The 18,312-nt window shown below is 43.6% G+C and overlaps 1 protein-coding gene across 1 annotated transcript; it reads left to right on the forward strand.

Moving 5' to 3' along the window:
* Window positions 1-12,750: 12,750 nt before the first annotated feature.
* LOC114616607 (DNA repair endonuclease XPF-like) lies at window positions 12,751-14,579 on the forward strand (the record flags this gene model as incomplete). Its single annotated transcript, XM_028762034.1, has 2 exons — window positions 12,751-12,957; window positions 14,399-14,579. Coding segments are annotated over exons 1-2 (388 nt in total), but the record flags the coding sequence as incomplete, so codon positions are not given.
* Between the last annotated feature and the right edge of the window lie 3,733 nt (window positions 14,580-18,312).

Consider the following 18,312-nt stretch of genomic DNA (forward strand, 5'->3'; position numbering starts at 1 on the left):
TGTGTGTGTGTGTGTGTGTGTGTGTGTGTGTGTGTATACATGCACGCACTCAAGCTCCCTTACAGGTGGAGGTACACATGTGTATACATTTTGTATAGGGACCAAGGGACCATTTTCAGTGCCATTGCTCAGGAGCTATCCAGCTATCCACCTTGTGTTTTGAAACAGGGTCTCTTGATGGCTTGGAGTTCACCAGCTAGACTAGGCTGACTGTGAAGAACCCCAGGGGTACTCTCATCTGCACCTCCCCAGTGCTGTGATTAGAATTGCACAGCACTGCATCCAGCTTTTTGGCATGGGTTCTGGAGATCAAGCTCAGATACTCGTGCTTGTATGGCAATTGACTGAATAAGCTGTCTTCCCAACCTGGTTCCTTTTAAGCAACCTGGTTCTTCATCTCCTTGGAAATTATGTGAATCACACAATAGCTAGCCACAAACTCCTAGGCTTTTTAGTAAGCCAGAATCTGTTTCAGTTGCTAGTCATTCAGCATGTCTCAACTAATTCCCAAATAATGTCACTAGGTGAAAATGTAATACAGTATCTATGGTATCATTTAAATAAAAATAAAAGCTACCCACAAAACAATGATTGTGGCTGATTTTATTTTCTTCTTTTGACTCCTGTATTTTCTGATTATTATGTAGTGTGCATGTGCATAATAATGTTAAAATACTTAATAATTGATAAGTGTATTTCCACCATCACTGTCTCCCAAAGCTGGCTCTATGAAATAAGTTTGCATATAGGAAATTCATCAGGGAATTCTCAACACCCACAAGGCTACAGAGAACCAGAGCTGGCCCAATGGAGGAGTTGAACTGACCCAGAATCACAAAAACTCCGGGAGGGACTCTGAACTTGAGGGGAATTTGTATCACCCTGAATTGGGATAGAACCACAGCTTAGTCCTTGCAAAAACAAGGCATTATATATGACCTACCCTTAATCATGAGCAAAGAGCGTTTTAGCTGAAGGCAAATCTTTGAAAAGAGTTTGGCTAAGAGCTTGCAGCTGCCAAACCCCAAGCAGCTGAGAGAATTAGTGCACTACTGGAGGGGAGCGACCTGCTCAGTACTGTGCAGTACCCACAACTGTCTGCCACTTCTCCTGAAGTTGTGTGCTTACCGTGATCAAATCTGGAAAGAGGTCCCCAAGATTCCACTGGGCATCTTTTCTGGGATGAATTTGGAAGAGGGCAGTTAATACAATGAGCTGTGACTCCATCCGTCACTAAAGCTTGCTTGATTCTGTCTTACCGTCTTCCCTTCCTCCCCTCTTGTTTGTTTCTCTCCTCCTTCCCCCTTTCTTCCTTTCCTTCCCTCTTTCCTCCTTCCTGTCTATTTCCTCCTCTTTTCTCCATCTTCCTTTACTGTTTCTTTCTTCTTCCTTCCTTCCTCATTCCTTCCTTCCCTTATTCCTACCTCCAGAAGCTATTCTTGAATCCCTACCATGGATAGCACAGATATCTGCTTGAGAAAATAGAAATTCCCATCACCAAGAGGTCCAAGCACTTGGTCATCTGTGCTTCTTAGAAGTGGCTGCTGTTCCTGTCCCTTTTCTAGTAAAAATGGAACAAAAACAACCAAAAGGCACCCATGGAAATCCTTATGTGTCGAGAGCATTCTTCTCTGCCCCTAATATACACAGAAGAAGCAAGCATACTTCCCATGATTAGTTCTTGCTACACCTGTCCAAATGGTGGCCCTGCTCATCAATTTTTAAGGACAAGCCTCAGTGCCTGAGAACATTGTAATGGCTTTTACTGTTCCCTCTAGTCTAAATATTCCCTCTTTGGACTCAGGACCGCTAAATCCTCACGATTCCAATCTGTGTGGACAGAATGCATAAATTCTTGTGAGTCACGGGAACCCCACCCCTTGTTTCCAAGACCTATTCTTCTTATGCGTGGCATATACCATAGACTGGCACTTCCCTTAGGACTGCACTGTGTACTGGATGGTACTAGTCCACAGCCAGCCTTGCCTGGTTATGCCTCATCCACACTGTCCAGAGGCCATGCTCTCAATCTACCAAGCCAGCAGCCTCCTGTCCTCATCACTTGGTGGGTCTGATACATGACCTTTTTCTTTTTATCTGTCATATAAATGGTCTTCAGGGTGAGTAACCTGTGTAGTCACATTTAGAAAGGACTTTGTTCAATTAATTGCTCTGATGTCACTATCTCAAAAATACCAATAAGTGTGTGTTTGTGTGTATACATGTAGGTGCATGGTCATTCGTGTGTGTGTGTGTGTGTGTGTGTGTGTGTGTGTGTGTGTGTACAGGCATTCAGGTAAAGGTCAGAGGTCAACCTCAGGCGTTGTTTCACGGGAGCCATCCACCTTGTTTTTTGAGACAGGAGTTCTCATTGGCCTGGAGCACCCCAAGTAGACTAGACTAGTTAACTAGTAGAATCCCCAAAATTCTCTTGATTCCACCTCCCCGGTGACAGGCCTAGAATTCTTAGGTAGGTTCTGGGAATTGAACTCAGGTCCCCAAACTTACAAGTTAAGCTTCCTGTTAAGCTATCTTCCCAGCTTTTTGATAATAGTTTTTAACAGGTGAGACTGAGAACCACGGATTGTGTAACCAGCTCTTTCCTCTGCCTCTTCTTAGAATAAATACCAAGAAGGACAAAGCAATATGTAAAATGAATAGTCCCCAAAATAGGGAGAAAACAACAGAACAAACAAACAACAACAACAAACCTTCACAAAGCCCATCTGACTTGTGTGCTATTTTCTCCACAGAAAAGCTTCCCTCGGAGGCATCTGGTAAATCCTTACAGGTTAATCACCTAATCCACATAAAATGCTATCATGTTCCAAAGAGGGATAACTGGTATTCCTGTTCAGCTTGATCCCAGCTTGTCTCCCCATTTTCTGTTAATGATGAATGGCTTGTCAACCCTTGTTTAAAAAAAAAGTTTAATTTAATTAGTCATCAGAAGTCTTTTATTTTCCTGAGAAAACATTTTATGATTAAATTTCCCCACCTCCACCTCCTAGGTACAAAACACAGTGTCTCCTCTCAGTGGACACAGATTAGTGCCCAGCTGACTTTCTCCACAGAGAGTTAACATGATACACATTGCTGCCCCGCCCCCATTTTCAGAGAATTATTGTCAATTGTGCCCACACCAGGGTCTCCTGTGGACCTCAGACCCTGGGCAGAGCTTCAGAGGCATTGGAACTTACAAAGGTTAATTTCTGTCAGCCTGGCCAGGCTGTGGTGTGGCTGCTGGGGTATTATTCTAGGTGTTTGTATAAGAATCTTTTTCTTTCCTTTTTTTTAAATTCTTCTCTCATATTTTACATCCCTGATGCAGTTTCTCCTCCTTCCACTCCTCAGTCATTCTCCCCACCTCACCACTCCCCTAAGTCTTACCCCACTCCCACCCCTGCTCTGCCTCCCCTCAGCAAGGAGCAGGCCTCCCAGGGACATCAACCAAGCCCAGCATAACAAGCTACAGAAGTCCAGGCATGTGCCATCACCTCAAGGCTGCACAAGGCAGCCCTGTAGGAGAAGGAGGATGAGCAGGCAAAAGAGTCAGAGACAGTCTCTGCCCCCACTGCTTGCATTCCCACAAGACCAAGCTGCTCAGCGGGAATATATATGCAGAAGATGGAGGTCAGACTCATACTGGCTTGCTGGCCTCTGTAAGCCCCCATGAGCCCTAGTCAGTTGATTCTGTGAGCTGTGCTTTTGTCCTGTCTCTGTTCCTCTGGTTCCTCCAAAGCTTTCTCCCCCTTTTCCAAAGGACTCTCTGAGCTCACCCTCAAAACTCCACTTGTCTTTCCCAGTATTCCCTTTCCATGCCTCCCCACTAGATCCCCACCCACCACAGTCCACCCATTAAATCTATTCTATTTCCCCTCCCAGGGAGATCCTTACATCCCCCTAACCCCTCGTTGTACTTAGCCTCTCTAGGTCTGTGGATGGTAGCAGGGCTATCCTTTACTTTACAGCCACTTTACATGGGAGTGCACACCATGCTTATCTTCCTGGGTCTGGGACACTTCACTGGGGACACTATTTAGTTCCATCCATTCATGTACTAATTTCATGATGTTATTTTTTTTCACAGCTGAGTAATACTCCATTGTGTAAATATGCCACATGTTCTTTATCCACTCTCTAGTTGAAGCGCCATCTAGGTTGTTCCCAGTTTCTGGGACGTATTTAAAAAGCTACTGTGAGCATAGTTGAGTGAAATGTCCTTTGGGTATATGCCCAGGAGTGGTAAGCTGGATTTTTTTTAACTTTTTTACAGATTCTTAGTGATTTTCCCATCATGAACCCCAATCCCACTCACCTCTTCATCCCTTCATACCCACCTTCTGCCCTTGCAATCCCCCCAAAAGAAAATAAAATCTTGTTGTGGAAGCTGTAGTGTGTCGTGATGTGCCCACAGCCCACCCTTTTGTCCACACAGCTTTACTTGCAAATGTTTATTGCAATGAGTCATTGGTTTGGCTTGAGGCCTCTAGTTTCTGCTACACTATCAATACTGCAGTTGTTCAGCCTCTCTTCATTATGTGGACACATCCTTCAGCTTCTCTTTCTCTCCCATCTCTCCACACTCACTTGCATAGTGGTGCCCAGTGTCTCTGGTGTCTGGAGTCATCTCAGGAGTGCTCTGCCACCAGGGCCAGGTAGCACTGGGTCTTGAGGTCAGTGGATTCCCAATTTTCTGAGAAATTGCCATATTGATTCCCAAAGTAGCCGTGCAACTTTACACTCCCACCAGTAATGGAGGAATGTCCCCCTTGTTCCACATCCTCGCCAGCATGTGCTATCTCTTGAGTTTTTGATCTTAACCATCCTGACATATGTAAGAAGGAATCTCAGAGTTGTTTTGGTTTGCACTTCCCTAATGGCTAAGGATGTTGAACATTTAAGTGTTTCTCAACCATTGAAATTCCTCTGTTCAGAATTCTCTGTTGAGATCTGTACCCCACTTTTTAACTGGATTATTTGGTTTGTTCGTGTCTAGTTTCTTGAGTTCTTTATATATTAGGGAGAACAGTCCTCTCTGTCAGATCTGGGGTTGGTAAAAAATTTTTCCCATTCTATGGGTTGTCTCTTTGATTGATGGTGTCCTTTGCCTTCAGTTTCATGAGGTCCTATTTATCAACTGTTGATCTTAGTGCCTTCACTATTGGTGTCCTGTTCAGAAAGTTGTCTCCTATGCTATGTGATTCAGGATTTCCCCACTTTCTCTTCTATCAGGTTCAGTGAATCTGGTTTGATGTTGAGGTCTTTGATCCACTTGGACTTGAGTTTTCTGCAGGGAGATAGATATGGATCTATTTGCATTTTTCTACATGCCAACATCCAGTTAGACAGGCATCATTTGTTGAAGTTGCTTTCTTTTTTTTTCCAGTGTGTATTTCTGAACTGTTGGATTTTTTTTAATAAAAAAAATCAGAAAAAAAATCAGGTGTCCATTTTTATTTTTAATAAAAAAATAGGTATGTGAATTTATGTCTTGATCTTCAGTTCGATTCCATTGAACTGTTTTCAGTTTTCAACATGTCTGTACATAAGCTAATACCATTTTATTGGTTTTATTACTATTGCTCTATAGTACAACTTGCAATCGGGGATGGTGATACCTCCAGTAGTTCTTTTATTGTTACAGATTATTTTAGGTATCCTAGGGTTTTTTTTTTTCAGTTTTCCATATAAAGTTGAAAATTGTCCTTTCTAGGTCTGTTAAGAATTGTGTTAAAATTTTTATGGAGATTGTACTGAATCTGTAGATTGCTTTTGGTAGGATAGCTATTTTACTATGTTAATCCTTCTGATCTATGGCATGAAAGATCTTTCCATCTTTTGATATCTTCTCCAAAGCTTCTCCAAAAACTTGGAGTTTTTAATCATACAGTCTTTCACTTGCTTGGCTAGAGTTACCCCAAGATATTATATATTATTTGAGGCTGCTATGAAGGGTGTTGTTTCCTTGATTTCTTTCTGTGAGTGTTTCTAACATTTAACCATGTAAACCATGTAAATCTTTTTTTTAAATCCTCAATGTGAGCAGGCCCCATTTGATCTTATTATTCTTCCTGCTTTGTCTGGCCATCCGTCTAGGATGTTGGTCTCCAGCCTATGGCCTCCTCTCTCCAATCTTGAGATTCATTGACCACTTTAGTAAACCAATTTCCTACAATGAATATCCATGAATATGTACAATTTATTACCAGTTTCTCTGGATACCCAGCTAACACACAAGCATTGCCTTCTGTCTTGTTTACTTTCACATGCACACACTGGGCTTCAGCCATAGCACATTAGACTGCAATTGTCCCCACACTTCCTGCATCCCTCCCAAGTAGTCCCCTTCTATTTTTACTTATTTTCCCCTAGATTTTTAATATGACAGAAATGTAATATTTAGTTTTCTAGGTGTTTTATTTTGTTTAACATGATGATCTCCAGTTTTATACATTTCCCTATAAATGTCAAAATTACATTCTTCTTTGTAGTTGAATAAAACTCTATTGTGTATATTTATCATGCATATTTAATCCTCTTAAATAGATTTAATGATTAAATTAAATAGAATTAATAAGAAAATTCCTTCTACCTCTTAGTGGTGATTAGTTATCAAATACAGTGTCTCCTCTCAGTGGATACTGATCAGTGCACAGGTGACTTTCTCTACAGAGAATTAACATGATATACATTGCTGAGTCTCCTCCCTCCCATTGTAGACAAGCTTGGCTACTATAACAGAACCATGATATATAAACATATAGCTATTTCTCTAGTCCCTATTTCTGTTATATTTTTATATATAATTTATATATACTTATCTCTATCACTGTCTGAAAATACAATCTCTTAAAAACATAATCTAAAGACAGTTTTTAAATTATTTTAAACATTTACAAATGCTGTTGGGTTAATAAGACACAATCTCTATGCAAGTGTCGCTATATAAAAGTCCTATGGCACCATGGTACTGCAGGTATCCCTCAGCAGTTTAGAGAATTTATTTGCTGCAGAGGAATCAGCTTCAGTCCCCAGCACCCACATCCTTGGACATTGTACACACATAGTGCAGGCAAAATATACATGTAAAATAAATCTTTATTAAAAGTCTTGTAAATATCAGTGAACATAAAAATCTAACTCTAGTCATGATGTGTTGATCCAAAAACACTCTGTCTTAATGATAGAGGGATGCTTAAGCAAGAAAAGGATGAAAACAACCCAAATGTCTCAAGTTCAAGTCTCATAGACCATTGATTTAAGTCAGACATCTGGGCAGCAAGTTGGAAAGGGTGGATCACAGGTAGAGAGGCACCCTAGGCTCTGTGCTCCATGCTTAGCCAAGTAGACTTAGACTTACTTACTATCTCTGAGTCTTATTCTCCCCACCTTTGCAGAGAAATGAGGGAATGTGCTTAGTCTCCTGTCTAACACATAGTAGGTGTCTCACAAAGCTTTGGTTTTATATCTGTCATCATTATTTCCTACCCATGCCCAACAGAGGAGTCTGATGAAGATCAATCTACAAAGAATCAAGTCATGTCACAGCCATCACCCAACATTCATCTGGTGCTAAAAGCACCCCACACCCCCAACTGAGCCCTTAAACCACTTCTGTAAACACTACAAAGCCCCATGGTGACCTGGCCCTAAAATCAGGCGAGCCAGTGATTGCCCCCTAGTTGGTCTCCTTTATGTCTCAGAGAATTTCTACTTCTGGTTCGTCTACCCAAGACATGTTTTTGTCTCCTTCCCTATTTAGCCAGGCCTCAGAGCTGTGCTCAAATACTCCCTTCTCAGACCAACCACAGTAGACAACCAGACCAGAAGAGCCCTTAGCACGCACTCTGGATGCTCGAGTACCTTATTGCACCCGATTATTCATATTCATATTACTGTGTGTTATGTTTAATGTTAATTGTCAACTTGGCACAAACACCAACGTATGAACATCCTAAATCTAGATTCACCGGGGACGAGAGTCTCCGAGAAGGATTATCTACACTGGGCTGGCCTGTGGATTTACATGGGAGGTTGGTCTTAATTAAGTTCATTGATGTGGAAAAAACAAGCTCACTGTGGGTGACACCATTCCCTAGTCAGGGTTCTGTGAGTCAAGAAATTAAGCTGGGTATAACAAGCAAGCAGACAAATAAGCAGGCATGCATTAGCTACTCTCTGCTCCTACTCTGTGATGTAACTGAGTTCCTGGCTTAGCTTCCCCACAGTGGTGGGCTGCAGCCTGAAACTGTGCCTATAATAAACTCTTTTTTCCCTAGGTTGCTTTTCGATAGGATGTTTTATCATAGCAACAGAAACAAAATTAAAATATTTGGTTAGCATCTTCTCCTGGAGTGATCATGCCTGAACCCTCAGCATTGGGTTTAGGGTCTCGATTTAATGAGCTTTTGGTGTGACACCTCTCTGTATCTGTAAGCTGCACATCCATGCATCCAACCCATCACAGGCAGGATATACTGGAAAGAATTGCAACTATCCTGAACATAAATAAACTTTCTCTTGTCAAAATATTCCTCCCAAACAATGTGCCACAGCAAATGTTTATATAGCCTGTGCATTGTGTTAGACATCACAAGTCTCCAGTGATAGATAGTTCAAAACTGTGTAAGACTCTGTGGGTTCTATGTGAAGACTATACCATTTCCAGTTCACAATTTTGCACTGTGGCAGGAAATAAACCCCAGGGCTTTGCACATGCTTGGCAAGCATGTGATCTGTCCCCAGCATAGCAGACTTGAGCATTTGCATATTTAAGGCAGTGTCAGGGGAGGGAGGCAGAAGCCAATCCCTCAGGGATACCAAAGGATGGCTGCCTATAGTGTAAAGGACTACATGCTGAGAGAGATGTCAGTGGCCTCTGGCAGTTGTGATGAGACTGGTGTACACAAGAAAAAAAAATGATGCTTAATCTCATTGGTGGCCTTATGTGACAGGCCACTGAGGACCTGCCTGTGTCCTCAAAGGCAAAATAAAGGTGAATCTGTTCATCAGAAGGAAGAGAGGGAGAGGCAAGGCTGCAGAAAAGGAAGGGCAAAGGAGAAGTAGAGGGACTGGAGAGGAAAGGGAAGAGGGAGGAAAAAGGAAGAAGGATGAGAGAAAGAAAGGGTAAGGGATGGGAGAGGGGAACAGAGGAGGAGGAGAGGGAGGAGGGGGAAGCGACTAAGAAACAAAGGCTTGGGGAACTGTGAGGCTATCAGAGGGAAAGAAACTTAAGTTGAAAACTTTTATGGAGGGACAAAGATGAACTGCAGATCCGATTGGTCAAAGTGTGCAAAGGTCCTCTGTCAGGTGCCAACCTGACACACTAGCTGTCACTCACCACGTGCATACTAATTCTAGACTTCCTAGGTCAACAGGTTTTGGTACCAATGAAGTGCTTACACAGTAGCTGGGGAGTTTCTTTTTTCATTTTTACTATAAAGGCAGTGTAAGTACAAGGGAGCAAAGTCAGACAGAATAGAGGGGAATAAACAGAAAATGTAAAGTTCACAGGTGATGCTGACCTCCTGCCTTAATTCCCAAAGATTTCATTTCTTTCCAGCCCTTCCCATTCAGTCCTGTGGAATACTACTGATATTTTAGACAAGCAGGGCCATGCTGTCCACTCTTGCTTTACAACTTTCTCTTTCTTCAATATATATATATATATATATATATATATATATATATATATATATGGTATATATTAGACACTGGTCTCTCCCACACCAGGTTTTCATAGCTCTCTGATAGCCTGCTTACTACAGCTGCATGAAAGTTTTTCAAGCACTCTCTTGTGATTGGACAATTAGGAATGTCCACAGTTCACATAATAAGAGAATCAACAGACTTCTTCACACACTAGCTCCCTAGAAGAACGGACATAAGACAAGGGTTTTGCCTGCTTTGCTCCCTGATAAGACCCTAGCACTTGGTACAGAACCTGACACATTGTATGCTCAATTGACATTCACTGGAAGAGAGAATATTTCATGCATAGTTATACTTCTCTATGGCTATTGTGTGTGCATGTATGAACTCACCCATATGTTCATGTATATGTACTGTGTGCACATACATCTGGAAACCAGAGGTCAACTTTGAGTGTCAATTCTCAGTCACTGTCCACATTGGTTATTTTTTCTAATTACATGCATTTATTTACAAAAGGTGTGAGCTATAGCACACATGTGGAAGTCCGAGAACAACTTTCAGGAGTCAGTTCTCTCCTCCAGCATGGTAACTCCCAAGCTCACGCTCAGGTCAGCAGGCTTAGACGACAAATGTCTCTACCAGCTGAGCGGTCATGACAACCACCTTGTGTTAGAGACAGGCTCTCTCACTGGCCTGGACAGCAAGCCCCAGGGACTGTCACTGCCTCCCAGCAGAGCTCCAGTCTCCCTGCAACCTCTCACCTGGATTCTAGGTGTCACACACAGGCGCCTTCACTTCCACAGTAAGCACTTTCTTCACTGAGCTATACCTGTCACTCTGTGTATGCTTGACCTTTCAATAAACCTTGACCTTCTAAAATAAGTGCTCCCTGGCATGGTCCTAGCTATAGTTTGCTTGTTTGTTTGTTTTGATAGGCCAAGAACTTCATCTTCAAAGTTCAGTGTAGTCAAAATAAGAAAAGACTGTGCATCCCTTTCCCACTATTGCTGAGACAAAGCACCACAAACCCAGGGGTTTAAAATAACACAAATGCAATGTCTTCCAGATCTAGGCACCAGAAATGCACAATGGGTTGTTGGCGGTGGCTGGGATACTTCGTGACTTTCCAAGGGAGAATCCAGGTGTTCCTTGGCTCCTTGAGGTTGTGTTCCTGGCCCTTTCTACCTCAGTCTGACCTCAGTTTCCCTTTCACAGTCCCCTTTGAAGCTAAGTCCCCTGCCTCCCCTTTGTCCCTAAGCACACCTTTATGATTATATTGGGCACACCTGGATAATTCAATATCATTTCTCCATCTCAAGAGTTTAATCACATCTATGAAGTCTCCTTTGCCATGAAAAATAGTAGGTTCTAGGAATTCAGTGTGGGCATCTTTGAGTTGCATTATTCTGCCTGCCACAGCCTGGGAGGGATGGGGTGTAAAGATCAGCACTGTCAACCATGCACCCACCTCTGAATGTGTGCTGAATGACTATTTACTGTACCCTGAACTAACTCTAAGAAACATACCAGCCAGCTCTGTGGCCTTGTCTGATTACATAGCCTGCTTGCTGAATTACAGGCATTGTCTCCTGGCTCCCAAGAGCATGGAAAGCTTCTGCAGGTATCTCTGTCCACTTCAGAAGACTCAGGAATCATTATATGCTGTTTTCATTATGACTAAACGTGAGGAAAATGCTGGAGGAAGCAGAGGAGGGAGAGAAAGCAGATCCACTTACAGGCGGCTGAAGTGAAGGGAGATTAGCAGACTAGAAGACAACGTAATGAAGGTTGTACAAACTCAAATAAATGTGTCCTTTTTCTCCCACTAATCATCCACTTCCAGAAATGTATCTTGGGGTTTGGGTGAACTTGTAAATAAACACAGCTAGTGAAATGCTATGTACAACGTTGCTGGGGAGGAGTGGGAGGAATTAAATGTTCTCAAGTAAGTAACTAGACAAGCATATGCCTCCTCATTACAGAAAACCCAGCCATATAAACGACTTTAAAAGATTATTACATCAGAGGTTTGGGGGAAATTAGTGACAGACTCCGGATCTTCTACTAGGTTATATCCCAGCACTCTTTATACTTGTGCTGGGGGATCCCCATGGGTAGCTCAGGCTACCCTTTAATTTACCTCAGCATGTGGGATAGCCTGTCCCACCTGGATGAATCAAAACTCGGGTTTCGAATCTTGGTCGTTTATTATTTCATATAGATAAAGCGTGTGCAAAAATTGAACAGCGGCAAGGGGTAGGGGGCACTAAAAAGTATGGATTTCCCATTGTTAACCGTGGTTATTCCTAAGTAATGGAACAATCATATTTTGCTTTCATTTGTATTTCTTATGGGCTGAAAATAAAGGGGAATGGGGGACTCTGACAGAGAATGTGTCCTAGATTGCTTACCTGGGGTTTTTTAGGTAGTTACAAACGCGACCCAAGATGTCCCTCTAGTGGCAGGTAGAACGCAGCTGCAACTGGTACCTGACTGCGGCTTTGTAAAACAGCTTACTATAGTCAAGACCTTTGCAAACAAGAAACTGAAACTCATAAGATATTATGCTTATTCAAAATTTTCAAGGCGGGGCAGGGACAAAAGTAAAGACTAAACCTGGACTCTAGGAAAACGGTGTCGATTCTGGGTGCACTTGGAATACTGACAGCTAACATTCTGAACTGTCGGTATTGGAGGATTACCCGGATTAGACTCCTCTTTTGCATTTTGTTAGTTTATGTCTAAGCCTAGAGAACCAAAGGATGGGGAACCCCGACGCCCCCCAGTTGCCGTCTGAATCTAGATGCCTCTTCGTGCGCTAAAGCTTTCGGCGCCTCTCGGCTGAGTTCGGCTAGACCTGCCCTGTGGCTCGGGCACTTTCGGGCCACACTTGTCCCCGCCTTGACTCTTCTTCGGCTACAATCGGTTGGCTCTCTTGAACTCGGCTCCCTTCGGCTACATCCGGCCTACTCTCAGCTGCCTACCTGGTTCTGCGCTCCCTCGGCCTTGGCGTCTCTCCCCTGCGTTCGGCCAGCGTTCGGCTCGACTCGGCTCTTTCCGTCACCGTGCCGCCGCGGTCCCGGAAGGGCGCCCATGAAGCGGGGCCTGCCGGGCGGACGCCACAGTATGGCGCCGCTGTTGGAGTACGAGAGGCAGCAGGTGCTGGAACTGCTCGACAGCGACGGGTTGGTGGTGTGCGCCCGCGGGCTCGGCGCCGACCGGCTCCTTTACCATTTCCTGCGGCTTCACTGCCACCCGGCCTGCCTGGTGCTGGTGCTCAACACGCAGCCAGCCGAGGAGGTGCGACCGCGGGACGGGTGGACCCGAGGGTTTGGGAGACATCCGAGCGGAGATCCGCGCGGCAGGAACGGTTGCAGGGACCCCTAACCCATGCAAGTCTCAAACAGGGCACAAAAGGGAATGAATTAAGATCCCAGGGGGAGATGCAAGGCACCTACACAGTTCCAAGTCGCTGCAAAGGAGGGAAGGGAACCCAGGGAAGTCCCAGTGGCTGCCACGACATGGGAGAACATTGAGTGAGGGTCCTTGAAGGCGATCCAGGCCTCTGACACTGCGAGATGACGCTGCCAAGTGTGGAACGCATCCCGAGGAATTCGTGGGTTCCTCAGTTGACATGAGAGAGCATTGACTAGAGGTCCTTGAGGGCGATACAGGGCCCAGACACAGTTTGAGGGCACTGAGAATAAGGGTCCCACACACTCCCTAACACTGAAAAAGAGAGGGGGGACTAGGCTGGCTACACATTGAGGTAGAGGAGGAGTAGATTGGATTGCATTCCAAAGGAAAGAAGGTATCAGAATCTGGGTAGGAATAGTGTCTGAGTTTGAAGTTGGACATTAAGAGTATTTGGGGAACAGAGTGTGGTCCCTAAAAGATCAATGTTGCGGATGTCAGGGTCTCTGAGAGTGATTAGAAAGTGAAAAAGGAGATCTTGAGGCTTTACAAAAGAAGAGGGACTAGGGAAATAAGGTAGTGGGAGGTGAGGGGGAGAAGACAGGAAGTTAAAGCTAAGGGAGCCTTTAATCAGAGTCAAGGAGAACAGGCGATCCCAAGGACAATGGAATGAGACGTGTCTTGCTGGGGATGTTGAGATGTGGACATAGCCTGGCATGATACATCTGATGATCCCCTAGGTGTAGTGGCCAGGAAGAGAATGTCAGCTGAGAAGAGTCACCGACAACTCCTTTCAAGGCTGAGGCCCTGTTGGAGTCCCCTAGGAATCTCCAATGCTTGACATGGGACCTCGTGCGATGTAAGATGCCCAGAAAAGTGGCATTAGACTGACAGATTAATGGGCCATTGGACCCATGGACATTCTGTGGTCTCTCTAGGAAGCATCAATACTGACCTAACAGTCTAAAGCGTTGTCTGCAGAGAGGAATCCCTGTCTCGCCTGGATTTGGCCGGAAGTAGTTTCTAGGTAGTAGAAAACTTTTAACCAAGGTTTTAACAGGTTGTGTGGCTTGGTGTTGTAATGGAAATAATGAATGAAGCACAATTATTTCTTAATGTAAACTCCAAAGCACAGCTTAACCTTATAAAACAAAACCTTAATTAAAGTGACCTGATTGGCTGGTATAAAAGAATAACTTGGTTTACATATTCTCTGTGATGTTCAAGAGTTCTGAGAATGGAGACATCATTTTAAATCTCTGTAATCTATTTTAAAAGTGCCCTGCCCTGTACTAAGCAGCTTACTAATGAGTTTAATTTGATTTAGGAATATTTTATCAATCAGTTGAAGATTGAAGGAATTGAACACCTCCCTCGACGAGTGACAAATGAAATCGCAAGTACCAGTCGCTATGAAGTCTACACGCAGGGTGGCATTATATTTGCAACAAGTCGAATACTCGTGGTTGATTTCTTGACAGGTAGAATACCTTCAGATTTAATAACTGGTAAGAATTTGAAATCTTCCTTATTACATACAATGTGAACATTTTTATTTTTGTCTATCTCCTCTGCTAAACGCTCTGCTTTTGTTACTCAATGTTGTAGTTAAGCTGTTGACAAACTACCTGACAATTACAGAGGTTCAGCAAATATTTATGACATAAATACGTGCGGCTACATGTCACTTAGGACTGAGGCTCTATGATTTAGCTATGATATGACAGCCTTAGAGCTTACATACAAACCCCGAATGCATGCCCTAGAGAGGCGGATCAGAGACTAAGAGTGGTCACTGCCCTTGCAGAATACCAAGCTTAGTTTCCAGCACCCATGTAAGGTGGCTCACAACTGCCCATAATTCCAACTCCAGGGGATCCAGTTCCCTCTTTAGCCCTCTGAGAGCACTGGACTCCACATGCTCAACGTCCCCCACCCCCACCCAGTCACACATGCACAAACATATATGCATAATTTTTAAAATAATAAATTTTAAAATCCTGGACATTATTGCTTAATTAGACACTGACCTCTTGATATAACCAAGAGACATAACAAACAGCTGTGTGGGCCTGATGCCACCATAATACAGCATACTGTTTTACAGTTGGTTTTTATAAGTAGAAGGTAGATCTCCACAACGAGGAAGAAAAGTACAGTATAGTAAGTTAACGAGACAGTCATTTAATAGGTTACTGAGTACTGCGTGCATTGCACGTAATTGTATATGTTGTATGCTGTGTAACTAGTGGTTTCTTTGTGTTAGATATTTTTATTTTTTATGTTCAGGGACGTTTTGCCTGTCTGTATGTCTATGTTCCACATGTGTCTCATACCTGCAGAGGTAAGAAGAAGTTGGATCCATAGAACTGGAGTTACAGATGATTGTAAGCACCGTGTGGGTGCTGAGAATCAAGTCTTGGTCCTCTGAAAGAATAAATTATTTTAACCACCAAGCCTCTCTAGCCACAATCTTTGTATTGGCATACAAACCCAGAAAGGGCCATGCTCTGACAGAGAAGTACCCACTGGAACGTGGGTGTTTTTCTGCTCTGTTTTAACCTTGCAGCCCATTATGGGTTGAAGCATCAGTATGCAGTGTGTGATTGTATGTAAGATGTGGCCCCCTGTTTTCCAGTCTGACTTTCAGTAATATTGTAATTGACAGGCATTTGCCTTTTGGGTATAGCCAGACTTGACGTGTTTATCAATACTCTTCATAAATCTCTAAGTAAATTTGCTTTCCTTCCTTTTCCCATGATTTAAATTAAACTAAATACTTACTTAATACTTCAGAGGGGAAAGGTGGGAGATAATTTCAGCCAGGAGTAGTGTAGAAGCAATTGATTTCCATTATCATTTGTCCCTTCAGAAATCTCTGATTGCCCTGAAGCTAATAAAAAAGCCCTGCTAGTCTGCCATCCGACTACGCTGTGCCTCTCTACCCAGAGCACTGAAAACACTACATTACACTTGCCTTTTATTGTCTGGCTCACCCATAAGATAAGCTTGTCCCAGGAAGCACCTGTTCATCTCAGACTGAGTAGCCAGCTTGTGTCACTAACACTTATTTGACGGCTGCTGTTGAGTTGTGTGCTCAGTGGTGTATTCAAATGGCAGGAAACAAAGTCATATGTACACTTCCCACTGTGTGTACTTGACTGGCTGAATCAGGTTTTGTCAGTCTTGTCTAGCATCTTCATTGTCTTAGACAGAGTCTTGAACATTGCAGCCAGGTGCGCCTGACTTTGAGGGCTAACACCCTACTCAAACAAGATCCTTAATTTTCCTGAACTTCATTTTTCTCATTTTTTCAATTTTTTTTCTTCTCCTATATAATACACTCCAACCACAGTATCTCCTCCTTCCATTCCTCCTAGTGGATCCCCCAGATCACTACTCCCTCTCTGTTTCTTCTTCAGAAAAGAGCAGGCCTCCAAAAGGCAACAAACAGTACAAAATAAGATACACTGAGATGAGACAAAAACCCTCCTGTCAAGGCTGGACAAGACAGCCCAGTGGGAGGAAAAGTCTCCAGAGCAGGCAAAGGAGTCAGAGACAGCCTCACTCCCCCTGTGAGGAGTCCCACAGAAACACCAAGCTAAGATCTCTAACCTATGTAGAAGGCCTGCATATATATTAAGCACCCATGCAGACTTCCTGCTTGCTGTTTCAGTCTCTGGAGCCCACGTGAGTGCTGCTTAGTTGATTGAGGGGGCCTTGTTCTCCTGGTGTCCTCCATCCCTTCGGATTCCTACCGTCTTTCCTCATCCTCTTCCTCACCATCTTCTACAGGGTTTTCCAATCTCTAAGGGGAGACCTCACCTTTAGACTCTTCTCCTCAGGTCTGGCTGTGGGTCTCTGTAATCACTCCCATCTGCTGCCAAAGGAAGCCTTTCTGATAACAACTGACAAGGCACTGTTCTATGCGTATAGCACCATGTCATTAGGAATCATTTCATTGATCTTGTTTTTTAAGGCCAGTCGTATTTGGTTCTTACCCCTGAGTCTCTGGGTTACCCAGTCTCTGATTTCTGGCCATCCAAGCAGTGTAGGACAAGGGCTCACTCTCAGTGGTGGGCCTCAGCTTAAATTAAACATTGTCCACTCCCACAAGTTCTACACCACCCCTGCCCCAGAACACCTTAGAGGCAGAACAGATTGTAGGTGGAGGATTTTATGGCTGGGCTGGCATCTGGGATTCTCTTTCAGTAGCCTGAAGAGTACGTTCTTGTATGAAAGAGACTAGAGTGTAGAGGTGAAGGCGCCAAGACCACACCAGCTCTATCTCTCTACATTCAGTGAACTGTGTGGAAGTTGTCCTCAGCAAGGGAACCCCGCTGACAGTTCTCAGAGGGAGGCCTTCTGTCCTAACATCAGCCTGGATTGTTTAGAGATCTCCACCAGACCTCCTCAGCAACTACTTAACCAAATGTAACCCACCACTAAAAGCCTTGCCTGCCTACAAAAGATGGCCAGTTCAGACTAGTATTCTCCATTACTAGGATCTTACTAGTTTCACCCTCATAGATAGCACCAAGTTTCCACAGCATCCCCCAAATGTCCCCCAGTTTCAGCTTCTCTCCCTGCATTCTCCTTCCATCCCTAACCTGCCCCGCTCCTATCCCCTTCTGCCCAATATTCACTCACAGAATCCATTCTATTTCCCTTTCCCAAGGAGATCTATGTTTCCCTTGTAGCTTTTCTTTTTACCTCTCTGTCTGTGAATCACAGCTTGCTTGTTTACTTGACAGTTAATTAACTTATAAGTGAATATATACCATGTTTGTCTTTCTGGGTCTGGGTTACCTCAGCCAGGATGATTCTTTTTTGTAGTTAGATCCATTTGCCTGCAAATTTCATGATGTCATTCTTTTAACTACTGAGTCATACTCCATTCTGTAAGTGTACCACATTTTCTTTCAAGTTAAGAAATACCTAGGTGGTTACCAGTTTCTTTCAATTGTGAATAAAGTCTCAGTTGAACATAGTTGAACAGGTGTCCTTGTGGGAGGATAGAGCATCCTTGGGGTATTTGCTCAAGAATGGTTGCTATAGCTAGGTCTTGAGGTAGATCAGTTCCCAGCTTTCTAAGGAATTACCATACTGATGTCCATAGTGGAAAGTTTGCACGCCCACCAACAATGGAGGAGTGTTCCACCTAATTCACATCCTCGCCAGCATGAGCTGTCACTTCTACTTTTGATCTTAGCCATTCTGATGGAATGGAGATCTCAGCGT

The sequence above is a fragment of the Grammomys surdaster genome, unplaced genomic scaffold (genome assembly GCF_004785775.1).
Source record: "Grammomys surdaster isolate TR1022 unplaced genomic scaffold, NIH_TR_1.0 332679, whole genome shotgun sequence".
In the NCBI taxonomy this organism is placed as follows: Eukaryota; Metazoa; Chordata; class Mammalia; order Rodentia; family Muridae; genus Grammomys; species Grammomys surdaster.